The following is an 18,359-nucleotide window of genomic DNA, read 5'->3' as shown; positions in this document are numbered from 1 at the left end:
GTCAGAATCACTTGACGGTGACGCTACATACAGGGCTGTTCATAAGGCTGACATTAAACCTTGATAATCTACTGAATGCGAATGAGATGTAATGCATGCTTATGACAGCTGTTATAAAGTGTCATTGGCTCAGTTATGATATTTTAAATGTAAATATAACATTGTTTGTTATGAAAACTTGACATAAATGCTTCACAACCTGTTTTTTTCATTGTCATGACATCTTGACATTACCAAGACATCAAAACCATCACAAACATGATCATCATGACGCATTATAACTGTCTTGAATATGATTCTGTGTATGAAACTGTATTTGTCATTATAATGTCTCATTAAAAGTGGCATGACCATCAGATCATCATCATTATTTATAATATTAGGACATTTTATTGACAAATTCAGCTTGTAGCACTGTGTTTGAGATGCTGTTATAACATTTATGACAGATTTATGACAAGTTTTGCTGACGTTTTGGTAAAGTCAAGTTGTCATGACAGAAAAAAACAGGTGTGATGTGTTTATGTCAAGTTGTCATAACAAACAATGTCATAGTTGTATTTAAAAGCTCATGACTGACCCAATGACACTTAATAACAGTGGTTATAAGCATGCATTAAATGACATTATAAAGGTTTAATGACAGTCTCATGAACACCCCTTCAGTTAAAGTGTCACCCATTGGCTTGCAGATTGGGGTGGCTCTGTGTGTGCGCTGGCGTGCGTGCGTGTGTGTGGTGTGTGCGTGTGTGTGTGTCCAGGTTGACGATAGCTCTTTCTGTTTTCTCTGTAGAATAGTGTTTCAGGACACTCTGGTTAGTAGCAGAATGCCTCAGGTAGGCTCACAGACGGATAGTGTGCATCTCTCCTTTATCTGATTAATCATCTGTTTGATATATTTGATGGTGTGAGATTGCTGTCTCTGTTTCCCTACTAACTCACAGTAATCTGACAGGAGTGAGGGCTGGAAGGGGGAGAAAGAAATTCTTGCTTGAATTCTGCACATTTTTATTTCCCTGTAAACGATTCAGAGCGCATGAATAATCTGATAAACATCAAACGTCACCGCTGCGACTCTTATTCAGGGGATGATAATAACACTGCAGTAAAAACAGCGGTGCAAGGGCTGGACGGTACGACCACAAACACCTTTCTCAGAATAAACCCTGTGTGCTTTTATTTTAGGTCAGAGGATTAAGGGGTTAGTTCACACAAAAACTGAATATTCTGGCATCATTTATTCACCGTTCACTTGTTCTGATCCTTTATGAGTTTCTTTCTTCTGTTGAACATGAACAATGATGTTTTGAAGAATGTTGTAAACCGGTAACCATTGACTTGCTTTGTATTTGTTTACTATGGAAGTCAATGGTTACCGGTTAACATTCTCAGGTTAACTGAAGAAAGAAACACCTAAAGGTTTGTAAGCTCTTGAGGGAGACTAAATAATGAGTAAATTTGGCATTTTTTGCGTGTTGATCTGTCCATTTAAATGTAAAGTTGTTAATATGATCAGAAACTTTACCGTATTTATATTCATGCTTTTTGTTTTTAGCTTAATATTCAGATGATGTGAACAAACACTCAACTGTCCAACTCACTGTGATTTTATGAGTTTAGGTGATGCTTATACACCTTAAAGAGATATTTACTCTCCGTCTAGTGGTCATAAGCCTTAGAGTTCTGTTAGAACACAAAAGAAGATTTTGAAGAATGTTGGAACCATTAGTAACCAGTAACCATTGACTTCTATATTATTTGTTTTTTCTATGAAAGTCAATGGTTACCAGTTTCTAACATTCTTCAAAATATCTTCTTTGGCATTTCAACAGAATAAAAACTTTAAGGTTTGGAGTTATTTGAGGGAGAGTAAACGGTGAGTTTTAATTTTAGGGTGAACTATCCCTTTAAAAGCACAAAGCTTGTCTACCAAACATTGCTAAAAGAATCTCTACAGCGAGCGTCTCGCGGCGTGCCGGCCAGTCCTCAGCGGTGGATTATTTACACTTCTGAGAATGTAAATAATTGTCTGGCGCTGTTTTTCAGCCGAATGACGCTCTGCTGGTCTTTTTGTTGTGATGATTTGAGACGATAGCTCCACGGACTCTGGAGGTTTCGGGTTTTGTCAGACTGGATCTGATTCTGTCCCCTTCCCAGAGTCCCTGTCTCTCTCTGCGGCATGCTAACTCGATCTGTGTTGGCATGCTATCACACTTAATTCCCTTGTAGATCTCTCTCTAGATCTCTCTATCTATACTGCTCTCTCTCTCTCTCTCTCTCTTAATTAAATGTATTTTATTGGCATGACATACATGGCTATATATTGCTAAAGCATAAATGGCAGAAAAAAGACGATACGAATGACGACAATAGTAACAGCAGTAGTGATGATGATGATAACAGAGGAAATAAATGCAGGCGTTGGACAGTGAAACTGAAACATGGTGTTGAATCTTCACTGATCTTGAGTGTGAAGCTTCATAAGCAGAGGAGCAGCACAGTTCTGCTGAACACACTGAACACACACTGCTTTATGGGGACACAGAAGAGTCCAGAAGAGGACAGAGTGTTGGTGTGTGTCTGTGAGCGAAACAGCAGGTGTGTGTGATGATCGAGAGCCGCGGTGTCCAGAGTAATGTCAGCAGACCACCAAGAAGAAGAGGAAGCACATCCAGCAGGAGGAGCTGTGGAGGCCGGAGGAAGCTGACTGAGGGCTGCTGACCCTGATTCACCCAGAACACATCAGAGCACCGCGGCCCGACTCACTGCAGAATGACATGTGCAGCTCCACTCTCCTGTGTCCAGCAGAACTGCTGCTCTGGAGCTCCACTGGCTCAATATACATGAGCCAAACCTCTGCTCACTCCTGCCCACGCCGAACGCCGGCTTCAGTGGAGCAGCGGTGGAGATCTGGAGCTGTGGACGGTGTGGAGCATGTGCTGTTCTCTGATGATCTAGATTCACTGTGTTTCCCACATGCGGGAGAGTTACGGTGTGGAGAAGCCCCACAGGAGCGGCCCACCCAGACCACTGATGCCCAGAGTCAAGCATGCGGGGTCACGGATGGTTTGGGCTCAAGATCATGGCGATTTCTCAGCCTAATACTGGACTTAGATGGGCATTGGGGTACTGCCAAGAACTACCCAACCATTCTGGAGGACCATGTGTGACCCAATGGGTCAATCACTGTGTCCTGAAGGTGTTGGTGTGTATCAGGATGATGATGCAGCGACACACACAGCAGGACTGGAGACAGAGTGGTCTGATGAACATGATAGTGAAGCTGAACATCTCCCATGGCCTGCACAGTACCCAGATCTAAACATTATTGAGCACTTTGGAGTGTTTTGGAGGAGCGAGTCAGGAAAGGTTTTCCTCCAGCAGCATCAGTAGTGATCTGAACACTATTCTGAAGAACAGCTCACAACCCCTCTGACCACTGCAGGACTCCTGTCTGTCAATCACTACACTGAGGAGGAGGAGCTACAGCATCTGATGCTGGACTGAGGAGGAGGAGCTACAGCATCTGATGCAGGACTGAGGAGGTGGAGCTACAGCAGCTGATGCAGGACTGAGGAGGAGGAGCTACAGCAGCTGATGCTGGGCTGAGGAGGAGGAGCTACAGCAGCTGATGCAGGACTGAGGAGGAGGAGCTACAGCAGCTGATGCTGGACTGAGGAGGAGGAGCTACAGCAGCTGATGCTGGACTGAGGAGGAGGAGCTACAGCAGCTGATGCAGGACTGAGGAGGAGGAGCTACAGCAGCTGATGCAGGACTGAGGAGGAGGAGCTACAGCAGCTGATGCAGGACTGAGGAGGAGGAGCTACAGCAGCTGATGCAGGACTGAGGAGGAGGAGCTACAGCAGCTGATGCAGGACTGAGGAGGAGGAGCTACAGCAGCTGATGCAGGACTGAGGAGGAGGAGCTACAGCATACGGATCAACTACAGTGCTCTAACACCAGGCCTTAAGTTTCACTGTCCAACCCCTGTACAGTATATATCTCTTGCTCCTCTGCCCCCCCCCCCTCCATCTCTCTCTCTCCATCTCTCTCTTTGTCTCTCTCTCTCTCTCTCTCCATCTCTCTCTCTCTCTCTCTCAGTGTGAGGGATGACGGGAGAGTTTCTGACTGGCTGTAGTGTAGAATGCTGAGGAGAGAATGGCAGAAATGGCTTGTTCTTCATTGAGTTTGGGGTGCATGCTGTCTGTGTGGTTGTGTGGATGTTCTCCTAATCTCACTATCTGTCTGTCTGTCTGTCTGTCTGTCTGAATATGGCACCAGTAATCGACTGGATCACCCTGGTTGTGCGTTTGGGGTGAAGATGACACTGACGCTAATGCACTCACGATCCCCATCTCTGCTTGTGTGTCTCCCTCTTTGACAAACAAATCCTCTGATTGGTGATGATTGGAGAGAAAGCTCTGCTATTTGATGATGATTGTGCATTGTTTGCCACTGAGGAAGATTCACAGTGCGTAACAGACCTGCGTACGGTTCTCCGAATGCGGTTTATGTTTGACTGACCGTCAGTGGCAGATGCTTGTTAATGGATTTTAGGTTTGCTTTTCTCAAACATGTCTCTTTATTTTCTTGCTAACTCTCCAGTTCAGTTGTCTCGCTTTGCTGCTGTTAATTGTGACGGATGTGTTTGTGTGTTTGTAGAGCGGCTATACTGCGTACCGCTACACCCAGCCCACAGCGGTAGCGAGTCCCACAGCGGCGGCGGCGGCAGCAGCGGCTGCTTACAGTGACAGGTGAGACGCTTTATTACAGTCAAACATAATGAAAACAGCACATTACTGCTCTCCAGCACCTGTACAGGTGTGTGTGTGTGTGTGTGTGTGTGTGTGTGTGTGTGTGTGTGTGTTAGGCAGGTGTGTGTCCTCCACATCTCCTCCTTCTGTTGTGTTCTGGTGTGATTTCTGACTGTTGTAGCTGTGAAATAACTCTAATTATTCAGCGGAGGGATATGGAGCGGTCTACATTCCTCGTTTTGAGCACTAAATGACCAGATTTTATTAGATTTATTTATTTTGATTTAATCCTAACAACAGACAGCCTCATCAAGAATATTAAACCGAGTTTGGCTGTTCTGACTGGTTTATAGCGGTGATGTTAGATCTGTAAGGGTGTTCTGAAATGTGTGTGTGTGTGTGTGTGTGTGTGTCCAGCTACGGTCGTGTGTACGCAGCGGACCCGTATGCGGCTGCACTAGCGACTCCAGCAGCGGCGGCGGCAGCAGCATATGGAGTCGGAGCGATGGTAAGCCTCAGCTCATTATTAATCTTTTAATTGATTGATTAATTGTTCATTTGGACAGTAAATTAGGATCTATTTTAGTGCTTTGAATAATTACCTGTTTATTTTTAGTCCTTCTAAATTCATTGTAGTTTTGTCAGCTGGATTCTGTGAGATATTAGTCGACTAAATCTGTGCTAGACTGAGTTTAGTCTAACCAGTTTAGTTAATCATAACATCATTTTAATCATGCATGTCTCTAAAATGTCTAAGCTGGTTATACACTCCTGGAGAACACGCTTATAAACATCAACATTAAGGATCAATAAACACCCACACTGCACACAATGCATTTCTGACTTGTTTCTCGTCAAAATGTCTAAAAACTCTTAAATCTAGAAGCATTTTCTAGACGAGCACTAAATATTGTTTTGCTTTCAGACATTAGGAGTCAAATTGAAGTTAATAATAAATAATAAAACAAGCTAAATAATGATATATCAAAGCCAAAACAGGATTATTTTGCGCATTATTAATACCCTCTCTTACCATTAGTACTTTTAGACAATGATGTGCAAAAGAAAAAGCCCCGCCCCCTTATTAATATTGAGTTTCATTTGGAATATGGATGCAGGGATTAACCAGTTTCACTATTAACCGCAGGTTGAATTCATCTCAGTTAATTAATCGTAAAGCTTCTCAACACCGGGTTTCTGCTGCAACTGAAAGTTATGCCGTCTGTGCGCTAGTTTAAAGTCTCGAGCTTGTACACAATACGCATGCACACTGAAACACACAGGCTGATTTAAACTATGGCTGAGGAGGTTTTTAATTAAGGGTAATTCACATATTCCATCTTTTTTCGCGCACAAGTTCGTTATTTATAATGGAGGCATGTGGTTTGTGAGCATAAGGCACTATTATAACGTAACTAATTAAAACTTTAGACAGGGGTTCAGCAGTCTTTGACTACATTTGTTCTATTTAAAGGGAAATACTCCTCTAATATGATGCTTCGATTTACACTTGACAAAAACGTTTCATTTATTAGTTTATTTTTTCATTGTTCTGTCGTTTATTTTCAGTGTTAATTTACTGATGTTTAAATGCCAAAAACATTTTCACTTGTTTTTAAGTCTAAAGAGAAATGGGTTATATTGTTTGTTTTTATTATTATTTTTTGCTGTTTTAAGTGTTACTGAGCAAAGATAATTAACACTTTTAAATTATAAGAAGTTTTCATGTGATTTTCTAAACTAGTAGTGTTTTAAAATGAAATAACGCATAATAATCATGATAATTGTGAGACCGTGATTATTCCTCAGACTATAATCATACAACAAAAATCTATAATCATATCATCGCTAATTTGGAAGAACATCAACATACTGAAATCAACATCTTCCATTGAACGCAGATTTACACCAGTTTACAATAACTACGACTAATTCTGCGGAGGAGAATCCTGTAAATGTGAAAAGAGGCTATCATTGCTGGTCTCTCTAACGCTATGGTCTCTTCCACAGGCGACTCTGTACAGAGGAGGATACAGCCGGTTTTCGCCATATTAAACCCCTTTCAAACACTTCCAGATTTCCGTCTCTCTGAAACTTCACCAACAGCTGCTGACCTCGGAGGGAAAAAATCCTATCACACTTTTTTGGACAACAAACAAAATCAAAACACGTCTGTTACGAACGAACTCTGCGGTTAAGGAATGCAACTATACATCCAAGAGGTTGGATTTAGATTTTTTTTTTGTTTTGTTTTTTTAAGGAAACCTGACAACACTAAACTGTAACAGATGAAACTCTGACTGAAACTGCTTGACTGAAGCGCGAATCATTTCTTCCTTTGGCTCGTCTCTCTGCACATATGCATGCAGTACCGGCTCTAGACTGCCTCTAGTGGCCATCGAACTACATGTGCTCAGAGTGGCAGGACTGCAGCGAACAAAAACAAAAAAAAAACGAAAATACACCACCCTTCACTTTCTCTCACACTACAATAATTATCAATATTCTTTAAGAAATGTAAACTTTCATCGGGAATGCTCCTGTCTCCGTTTTTGAGGATGGATTTGAATACTTTGGATGCCATCCGCTCTGTAAGGGAGGACGATGCTATTATCCCAAATACAGCGACGTGATGAGAGGTCGTGGTCTTCCTTTCCCTGGAAAGATCATGGAGGAAAGAAACTGCGACAGCTGTTACAGATATATCCGTGAAGTGTGCGCACACCACCGGGACGACGTGTCATAATAATCCGTCTTGCTGAAAGCTTTGTGTTCTTTAAACAGTACCTCCGTTCTGACCATTTCCAAGAGGCGTACCTTTAAAATTAAATAGTCATTATATGCAAGTAAACTAGAATAGACACAAAATTTTACCAAACATTATTATTATTATTATTGTTATTATTATTATTATCATTAGTTTCTCATGGTTGTTGTGTGATGAAGGGAAGGACTCCATCTGAACCCACATTAATTCACGGCATATTGACTATAGCAAGTATTTAAATTAAGCTTAGAATATAATCTTTGTTTTCCTTCAGATTTTGGGAAGAGAGCTCTTCTCGAGGGATATCCACAAGCTCTTTTATTAGCATAGTTTTGTAAAATATGCAACTTTCAGCCCAAATTTCAAAGTGGATCAAAAAAAAGGTTGTTTTTTAAAGGAGAACTATAGTATTTTTGTCTTCTTCTTTTGGCAGAGAGTGTCCTCTTTCCCTTCAGTATATTGGTATTTTGCTTATTTTCGGTTCCAAAGAAGAGTCAAGCACATTCTTGATTTTTGTGTGTAATCGTATTTGTAATTCTATTGTTTGGTTTATTTTTTTAATGTATCAATAGGTTTTTGATATTGTTTGAAGTGGCTCGTTAATTATTTCAAAATGGCTGGACGTGGATTTGCAGCATCCTCTAATTGCAGTCCGACAGAGCCGCCGCTTTTACTTTATCTGTGAACACACACACACACACACACACACACGCATTTCACCTTTTGGACATGCGACTCAGTAGTTTTTAGGTGTATCCTGGTGCAGGACTGAAAACATTAGTCATCTTAACCTAATTTAATTTGACCTCATGGGTTTGTTCGTGTGCATGATGACGGGTTGTTTTCATTGACACTAAAAGTTCTGGCCTGATGACAAACGGACCACAATATGAACACTAAACCAGACGGCTCTACTTTTCTTTTGATTTGTTTAGTTTTTATGTTGAAATGGTACTTGCAGTCTATGCATACACTTTCCACAGTATTATAAGAGATTAAAGTATCTCCGTTCCTACAATTCTGACCTTTTAAAGATGCTTTGAGAAATGATATTGCTTGATTCTCTATTTTCTGTCCTTTATTCGTTTCTCCTGTGGCGGTCCTGCACCGCTGCCACTTCTTTAATACGAGGAGATGGAACTCTAGCGTGACGTTTGTCTTCTGATGAAGGGGTGAGAAGCTTGAGACCCCTCCATCCATTCGTGCAGTAAAGGATTAAAGATGGCGTCTCTTTTATTCTCCATTGACGCACCTTATGAATATGATACCCGTTCCACATACTCTCTCTCTCTCTCTCTCTCCTTTGGTTTACAGTGTAATCGTGTTTTTGAGTTGAGCTCTTTCTCTCTCTGCATATTCTGATTCCATTTGTGATGTAATTTGTATCTGAATGTCCATATAAACTGTTTTTTTAAACAATCACTGGATGGGTCTTTGATTTCAGCTGAATGCATTAAATGGTGTATATGAACAGACACTCAGTAATTCGTGCATTACAAAATCACAGTGATAAAGATCTGATTTCCTTAAAAATCAGTGATCTTCAGCACCTCGCTGAGAGATGACACGAAGTGGCTATCAGACCAGACAAGAAGCGCTGAATTAAATTCCATTGAAGATTAATTTTACCACAGTATTATAGTGGAGTTTCTCCTGATTGCGCTGGTTTACTGTCTTTCATCCCGTTTTACACTGTAAAAACTAAATGCATTCTTATATCTATATACCTGGTTATATTTTAATTACATTACAACACTTATGCTTCAAAAGGAACCTTATGAAATTGAGAATAACCACATAAACATTTCACCGGAGTCATCACAGTGGCTGATAAACACTGGCAGTGCAAACAGCATTTCAGACAGCAGAAACGGGCTATTAAATGATGTTGGTCTAAATATTAAGTGCCGTCAGAGGTTATTAAGCTTAGTGTGGCTCTCTGAATGAAATGGCCTGTAAATGGTGAAATTTATTATGAATAATGTTATGGCGTATTTCCGTTTGGATCATGGATTTACCTTCAGAGTTTTCTTCTAGCGTCCAGCAGATGTCGACATTACTCCTCTCAGTGATTACCATCGAGTGTTTCCTCGTAATAAAAGCAGGATATTAACCTAATAACAGAAAATAAGCTAGATGTTTCTCCCTTTAGCTGTAATAACGAACACATAAGCACTCTCGATTTACTATAATTACCTTTTCATCAAAAATATGTGACGTAAAATCGCCTCACCTCAGACATTCGCGCCTTTTCTCTTCCCTCTCAGCTTGCTGTTTTTGCGCATGCGCAAAGTCCAGAATTTTGTGGACTTGTTTAACTAATATTTAACTACCAATACTTGATATTCAATTGACAAAAGTAGTAAATCGCTGCGTGTTTAAACGGTGTATATAAAAGGGGTGGTTCTTTTTTCTTAAAATGTGGACCTTTTTACAGTTATTCACCTCATTTTCTATTTAACTATGATGTTTAAATACTTCAATAAATGGCATTTTAAGCACTTTTTTAGCTGGATTAGCTTGTATCCTCCCTTTTTGATGTACCAAAGATTTTTGCTAAAGATGTATAATAGACAAATATAAAAAAAGAGCTTCACGATTTTCTTCCAGCCTCTCTTGAGAAATCTAACAACAACAGCCTAATTAGTAGTCTGAGGCACTCTAAAATGTGGAAAAAAATATTAAAAAGCCTTTACTGACATGGCTATTTCTTAAAACTATGCCTATTATAGTGTCCATTTTGGATGTACACTATACTGGCCAGCGGTTCCCAAACTTTTCAGCCTGCGACCCCCATAATAACAATGCCAATGACCCACGACCCCACATTCCTCAGAGCTGGTTATAAATATGAATGTTGCACACACAACAATAGACAGTAAACATGAGCATATTGACAACACAAAAAAGTGCAACAGTCCAGCAACCATAGGCTATAATCTATATAGTCATCATGTATTAATGAAATCTATTATTAACCTCCACTAATGAGACTGGTGAGCTCAATGTTCTCAGCACAAGTCTATTCTGGGTTTAATGTTGGAGACTGCCACTCAGAGATCATCCTCAGTGTTCAGTCGCGGCCTGTATTTATTTTTAATGTATTTGATTTCCATGTGTGTCACGACGTGCTATAAAATCAATCTGCTGATGCTATTGCTGTGGTATAGTAACTATTTACTGCTGTTTTAATCTTCTGTGGGAAGAACCACTGCTGTAGGCCATGACTGCAGGTTAATATACTGTTTATTTTGCTTTTCTAATTCGGACTGTAATGTTGTAATAATGTGAAGCTTTTTGTGGAGCTGCCAGGTTCTTCTGAAAAGCGCTAGAAAATTAAACTTGAATGTAATTGGCGTATTTCTGGAATATAAAATTAATGTACTTTGTAAAACAAAGAGTAAATGTTAAACAGCATTCCTCTAACTAGAGTGTTGGTATTTCACAGTTTGCGTTGTGTTAGTCGCTAACATGAACAGCAACGTATCATATTATTGGTTCACAATGAATTAATGCAAGTTTGTAGATGAAGGAGTTTAATGCTGAACCAGTTTAAAGACAGTCTGTCAGATTGGACACACACAATACTCATCACACACACACACACTTATGGGAAAATAAATCTTTATTTTTGTGTGCTCTATGCCAAATCAATCAGGCACAAACACAATCTCATGCACAGTTCAAGAAAATAAAGCAGATTTGATCACATTATTTCTCTGCTGTGCTGCAGGCAATAGGAGAGGGATTAAACCCAATCTGGAGCTCCAGCTGAAGAACAGCAGCTCCTCCCTGAGGAAAACTGCTCCGTATATCCATTCAGTCCATCCGTTTCTCTGTGTGTGTTGGCCTGAGAGCGCCTGCTGCCGCCGCCGGTGTGTGTGTGATGAATAAATGATCCTCTGAGCTGCTGATTTTACTGTAGATTTAACATCATTTACAGAATGCCATATTTGGCCAGATCGCTGAGCTCCATGTCTCCAAACGCTTCCCACGGGCAGATCACAGTGATGTCTGTCGACAGACCAGAGGAGGAAAACCGTCAGCCTCATGTCATTCAAAACACTCCAATGCATTCACTATATACTGTATATATATATGTATATCATGGTGTAACTTAAGTTAGTTAAATCCAACACAAGGCATGCTGGGAACTGCATATCCACCAGCCAGGTAGTTTCACCAACACAATTCATTTCCAACCTAACACTGAATGATTACGCTAATAATGTTTTATAAATCTCAGTGGAGTAAACCAAACACAAATAAACTGTACAAATAAATAACAGCACTTGTGTTGATTTAGTTTAGGGTGTTTAAACTCCGCATTACCTGTGCCGAGACCCTCCATTCCTGGGATGTCGTCTCCGAAGCCCTTCTGTCCGGGTTTGGGAGCCTTGCTCTTGAAGGTGCGAGTGGTCCTCTGCTTGAACTTTGGTGGTCCTCCTCTCTTCTCAACGGGTTCTGCAACGTCCATTTCTGACAGGTGCTGAAACACACACACACACACACACACACACAGAGTTTAGTATTATTATTAATATCATTACTGTGCTGAACTGTTGTTTTAATTGATCTCCTGATCTGATCCCATTTCCACTCAACAGATCACCTGCTAATCTCCTCTTCTGGGATTGTGCTAATGCTAATCTATGGGTTACACAATGCTGAGGTTTGTTGACCAACATCGCTCCGTCCGTCTGCTGGTGTGTGTGTGTGTGTGTGTGTGTGTGTGTGTGTGTGTGTGTGTGTGTGTGCAGACAGTGTGAACAGTAAAGCTCTTTACATAATAGTGCTGATCTAGTGTGAAGATGCTCCAATTACAGGCATTAGCATCACATTAGCCTAGCATACATCTGACACGCATATGCCAGAGCTTCTGCTTATAGCCTGCAGAAAACCTGCTGCAACCAGTGTGTGAGTGTGTGTGTGTGTGTGTGTGTGTATATACATTGATTAAAATAAGCTATGCATAATATTACACAACTGTGTCCCTACTCTCTCACAACACACACACACACACACCACTCTTCACACACATGTACAAACCCTGTCTCCTTTAAGGATATAAAACACACACACAACTTGCGTTCATCACTCATCCTTCAGTAGTGTGTGCAAATGTGTGTTAAGCGTTGTTGTGTGCATGTTCTGTGTTGGTAAATGACTGCAGTGATATGCAGCTGCCAAAGTAAAATGAGGTGTGAGTGTGTGTGTGTGTGTGTGTGTGTGTGTGTGTGTGTGTGTGTGTGTGTGTCGTGGGTCTCTTACCTGTGCTGGAGCTTCTGTTTGTTCAGGTGTGTTTCTGCTCTTCTTCTCTGCAGTTCAGTGTGTGTGTGGTGTGTTCGCCGGCTGCTTTTATAGCGCTGCACTAATCTGTGAAGCTCACAGAAACACACAGAAGGATCGAGAGATTAACACACACACACACACACACACACACACACACACACACACACACACACATGAGGGAGTATTTTCAGCTCTGGGTGCTGCTGAGGACATTAGTGTGCAAACACACATGGCTTATTAAGGGTATTGTAAGTCTCTCACACACACACACATGCGTTTTGATAACACACACCTTTTGTAAAGCTGCCGATTACTGTGAGAAGCGCTGTAGAAATAAAATTAAATGAAATGAAATGCATGAGTTGATTAATATGCGCTTTCTCCATGCTGCTCATGTTATGCTGAATTGTGCACATCTCTCAATGCTGATAATGTTCAGTTTGTATTTTTATTTATACACATGTTTAGAGGAGATTTCATCATGTTGCACACCTCTAACAGGAATGTTGTGTAATGTGAATTTGGGCTAAACATCCTGAAACTGGAAGTCATTTTCAAAACATAATATTGATCATCCGTCAGTGTGTGTGTTGTGAAGACGTTATTAATGATCAGGTGATCAGCAATAAAAGATGCCGAATCACACATTTTAATGCTCTTTTTTATTATTTATTTATTATTTCAGTCAGACTTTGTTTAGTAACGCTTTACAGTAAGCTATTATTTACGGTCATGTAATCACTAACATGAACAACACGTTTATTAGTGTATTTATTCATCTTAGTTACCATTATTAATGTAAATACAGTACATTTATTGTTCTTATTAACTCTCAGTGCAATAACTGCATGAACTTTAATTGTAATTATGCATTAGTAAATGCTGAACTATGATTAATAAACGCTGTACAAGTATTGATCATTATTAGTTCCTTAGTGAACACATTAATTAATGAAACCTGAATGTAAAGTGTTTATTTTGGGTACATTTCTCACTGTAAAAAATATATTTAACTAAGACTTTTAGCTCAATAAATGACTGAATAGCTGCTTATAATGGTTAGTTATTGGGTTTAGGCATTGAGCAGGATCAGGGGTGTAAAACAGGATCATTCTTTATGAGTGCTAATAAACAGCATTATTTTAATACGGTAATAAGCCCGTAATTCACATGTGTATTCAAACCAAGGTGTTAGCCATATTGTGCTTGTCAAATAATGATTTAATACTTTAATCTGGAGAGTAAATCAGCAGTGTTTCATTTTATTTTGATGATGATGATGATGATGATGATCAGTGTGTCCTGAGTTCAGGTGTGCTGTGATGCCCGCGCTGGTTTATTTCAGGTCAGTTTTCCTGAACTCTCTTTCACTGAGTCTGTTTTTAACTCTGAGCAGCTAAAAACACCATCTGCTGATATTCTGATCCACACACACACACACACACACACACACACACACACACACACAGATATAGAAGAACTTTACTAAATGGCGTTAACAGCTCTAATGCGTAAACTGCTCTGCCCCGACACTGATTAAGGACACTGTGTGTGTATATATAGTGTCTGCTTATTAGCGCATGTGTGTCTGTGCATGTGTGTGTGTGTCTGTGTGTTTTCATATGTGTGTTTGCGTGTTTGTATGTGTGTGTGTGTGTGTATATACAGTTGAAGTCAGTATTATTCATCCACTGTTTATTTTTTCCCTATTTTCTGTTTAATATAGAGCAGATTTCTCCAACACATTTCTAATAACTCATCTCTAATAACTGACTTATTTTCTCTTTGTCGTGATGACTAAATAATATTAGACTAGATATTCTTCAAGACACTTCTATACAGCGTAATGTGACATTTAAAGGCTTCACTAGGGTTATTAGGGTAACTGGGCAGGTTAGGGTAATTAGGTAAGTCATTATATAACGATGGATTGCTCTGGAGGCTACCTGAAAGAAACATAGCTTAAGAAGGCTAATAATATTGACCTTAAAATGGTGTTTAAACAATTAGAAACTGCTTTTATTCTAGCCGAAATAAAACAAATAAGACTTTCTCCAGAAGAATAATTATTATCAGACACACTGTGAACATTTCCTCAATCTGTTCAACATCATTTGGGAAACATTTAAAAAAGAAAATAAATTCAAAGGGGGTGAATAATTCTGACTACAACTGTATATATCTGTATGTGCCTGTCTGTGAATGTGTATATGTGTGTGGGAGATGATAACAATAGTATTAGTAATAATATACAAGGAAAATAATAACAATTTAACTGGATAATAATGACATACATAGAGAATAAAAATTATAATCATTCATAATGCCATGAGAAACCAACACAACGCTGTGGAAAATAGGAACAAACTAGAGTAATTAGGCAAGTGAATGAATAATAATGAACATAAATTTATTCATTACATCAGAACATTATGATTATTGTGCATCTCTCTGAAATGTCCTCTTACTCAGAGTTTGTCTTGTTTCTAGTGCAAATATCAAAACATTCTTAAATCAAGAAGCATTGACAAGCACAAAACACAGTGTTAATCTCAGAGTCAAAAAGAAGTGAGTTTTTCTTTAAAACAAGCAAAACAATCTGGCCGTGCAGGGGTCTGTGAACTAATGTTATAACACTGATGCTGTGAAAGAAACCTCGTAAAACTGAAAATAGTTTAATGTACTTCATAAAGTTTATCTTATAGAAATATTTCTACAAAATGTTTTGATTGTTATTGAGTTAGAATGCTGTTTCTGAGAAAGCTTTAATGAAACTAGTTCACATTTATTTTGATCTTGCCAATATACTCCTCCTTTTTGCATTAATGTTGAAGCTATTATTGGCCATCATTTTTAAAAATAGTTTTCCCAATAAATGTGTGATTTTGGGTTATTATGTTAAGGATCGCTCTTTACAAGATGCTGGTTTTATTATTATGTAAATATCACATACATAAACCCAGATTTGCCAAAAGCAGACCTCTGTTCATGGTGCTAGAAAAAGAGATTCAAGATTTCTAAGTCTAAAACAGAAAAGCAATTAAAACAGTTAATATATGCTGCCCCTTTAACATTTTTGCATAAAATTGTTTGTATATAAGCATTGTCTGTACACTCAGAAAGAAAGATGTGTGAGCTGTCACTGGGGTGGTACCTGTTCAATAGGTACATTTGTACCTCAAAGGTCCACATTAATACCTAAAATGTACACAAGTGTTCCTTTTAAAATTTGTAGGTACTAATATATACTTTTGAGGTACCAATATGGACCGTTCAAGTACAAATGTGTACCTCTTGAACAGGTACCACCCCAGAGACAGCTCTTGTACCTTTATTTCTGAGAGTGTAGTACTGTAAGTGCATTTAATAACTCTTGGTAATAAGTAAAATTGGTAAAATGTGTGTAGTATATTTATTTGTAATTTAATATTTATGTGCCCTCTCCTATGTGTTTTTTATCATTTTTTAAAAAATAAATCAATGAAATCAACATGTTTGCTCTATAGTGAGCATCTCGTGTCCTCTTGATTAGCGTTGTTTCTTTTGGGTTGTGCAGGTTAACTTACTGAATTTCTACAAAGGATGTTGTAAACTGAAAATTCACAGACTCTTGTGGTCACATCCATAACGCATGTTCATTTTCCACATTTAAAATCTAAAAACAAATGTAAAGACATATTTTACTGATCCGTAACTCTGCCCTACTGAAAAAAAACAGCTTAAACCAGCCTAAGCTGTTTGGCTGGTTTTAGCTGGTCGACCAGGCTGGTTTTAGAGGGGTTTGGCCCATTTCCAGGCTGGTTTCCAGCCATTTCCAGGCTGGTCTTAGCTGGTCAGGCTGGGAGATGACCAGCTAAAACCAGCTTGACCACCCTAGCCAGGCTGGGAGCCCAGCCAAAACCAGCTATGTCCAGCTCAAACCAGGCTGGTCAAGGTGGTTTTAGCTGGATTTAGCTAGTCATTTTCCAACCTGACCAGGTAAGACCAGACTGGAAATGGCTGGAAACCAGCCTGGAAATGGCCAAAACCCCTCTAAAACCAGCCAGCCTAGGCTGGTTTAAGCTGTATTTTTCAGCAGGGTGAAGTTTGTTGTTTTGGAAAATAAACAGATGTTTTAATGTAATGTTAACATAAACTTTCTTTGTGAATTAATATTTTAGGGCGAAGCAGTGGCGCAGTAGGTAGTGCTGTTGCCTCACAGCATAAAGGTCGCTGGTTCGAGCCTCAGCTCAGTTGGCGTTTCTGTGTGGAGTTTGCATGTTCTCCTTGCGTTTGCGTGGGTTTCCTCCGGGTGCTCCGGTTTCCCCCACAGTCCAAACACATGCAGTACGACGAATTGGGTAGGCTAAATTGTCCGTAGTGTATGAGTGTGTGTGTGGATGTTTCCCAGGGATGGGTTGCGGCTGGAAGGGCATCTGCTGCGTAAAAACTTGCTGGATAAGTTAGCGGTTCATTCCGCTGTGGTGACCCTGGATTAATAAAGGGACTAAGCTGACAAGAAAATGAATGAATGAATGAATTAAAATTTAAAGTTTTCACTGCAAATGTCACATCATCATGCTGGAACTGCTCATAAACATTTCACCGGGAGTCATCGTCTGTTCTTATTGCTGTGCATAAACAACATTGTAGACAATATAAAGAGAGGTTATGAAACAATTTGGGGTAAATATATTTGTGTCTTCATGAGTTCATATTTGAGTGATGTCTGTGTACTGTCTGAAAGCGCCATTAGAATTAGTGTTCATTATTATAGGCAGTTTTCTTCTAGTGTCCAGCAGATGTCGACATTACTCCTCTCAGTGATTACAGTGATAGTGTTTCCGCGTAATAAAAGCAGGATATTAACCTAATAACAGAAAATAAGCTAGATGTTTCTCCATTTAACTTTAACAGCTGACAACCCGAACATAAAAGCACTCTCGCTTTACTAGAGTTATCTTTCCATCAAAAATATGTGACGTAAAATCGCCTCACCTCAGACATTCGCGCCTTTTCTCTTCATACTCCGCGCGCTGTTGCTGCGCATGCGCATGTATATACACGAACAGAAAATGCTGTTTCATTAATTCCTCTGATTAACAATAGTTGTAAGTTGTAATGTTGTAAGTTGCTGTGTGTTAAACGGTGTGTTCACGCTTTATACACCATTTTGGAAGGACACTACTATAACAGCAGGTAGGCTATTCACTACACACAACTCCCTAAGTGTTCTAATTTGGACTAACTTAATTATAATAATGTGCACGATTTTGTAACTCTTATTTGAAAGTTGCAACGATAATAACTGTGAAAATCACCATAGAGTTGAATTGAAGTGTATTTTTAAATGTTAAAATGTACTGTTTTAAACAGCATTCATCTAACTAGAGTGTTGGTATTTCACAGTTTGCGTTGTGTTAGTCGCTAACATGAACAGCAACGTATCATATTATTGGTTCACAATGAATTAATGCAAGTTTGTAGATGAAGGAGTTTAATGCTGAACCAGTTTAAAGACAGTCTGTCAGATTGGACACACACAATACTCATCACACACACACACA

At 39.5% G+C, this 18,359-nt stretch overlaps 2 protein-coding genes and 1 long non-coding RNA gene across 16 annotated transcripts in view; 1 reads left to right on the top strand and 2 right to left on the bottom strand.

Annotated features, from left to right (window-relative positions):
• rbfox2 (RNA binding fox-1 homolog 2) overlaps positions 1-8,943 on the top strand; it is a 45,202-nt gene extending 36,259 nt beyond the window's left edge. For 4 of the 14 annotated variants that reach the window (XR_012407285.1, XR_012407289.1, XM_021476827.3 and 1 more), the window contains 4 exons: positions 794-836; positions 4,663-4,754; positions 5,172-5,262; positions 6,765-8,940. Coding sequence is in view for 4 of the 14 variants with exons in the window: in XM_021476827.3 (XP_021332502.1) it covers positions 794-836; positions 4,663-4,754; positions 5,172-5,262; positions 6,765-6,809 (271 nt within the window). In the remaining 10 variants the exon portion in view is untranslated. 14 annotated transcript variants of the gene reach the window in all.
• Positions 8,265-10,346, bottom strand: LOC141386150 (uncharacterized). Its single transcript, XR_012407489.1, has 2 exons — positions 9,755-10,346; positions 8,265-9,635 (listed from the first exon to the last, which is right to left on the bottom strand). It is a non-coding gene; the product is annotated as an uncharacterized lncRNA (long non-coding RNA).
• A 782-nt stretch (positions 10,347-11,128) lies between these two features.
• LOC110437775 (retinal rod rhodopsin-sensitive cGMP 3',5'-cyclic phosphodiesterase subunit gamma) lies at positions 11,129-12,853 on the bottom strand. Its single transcript, XM_073953470.1, has 3 exons — positions 12,793-12,853; positions 11,854-12,010; positions 11,129-11,535 (listed from the first exon to the last, which is right to left on the bottom strand). The coding sequence occupies exons 2-3, from the start codon at positions 11,996-11,998 to the stop codon at positions 11,459-11,461; spliced, it is 222 nt and encodes a 73-aa protein (XP_073809571.1). The 5' UTR covers positions 11,999-12,010; positions 12,793-12,853; the 3' UTR covers positions 11,129-11,458.
• Positions 12,854-18,359: the final 5,506 nt, after the last annotated feature.

The sequence above is a fragment of the Danio rerio genome, chromosome 6 (genome assembly GCF_049306965.1).
Source record: "Danio rerio strain Tuebingen ecotype United States chromosome 6, GRCz12tu, whole genome shotgun sequence".
NCBI lineage: Eukaryota > Metazoa > Chordata > Actinopteri > Cypriniformes > Danionidae > Danio > Danio rerio.
This window is presented reverse-complemented; position numbering and strand designations above follow the sequence as displayed.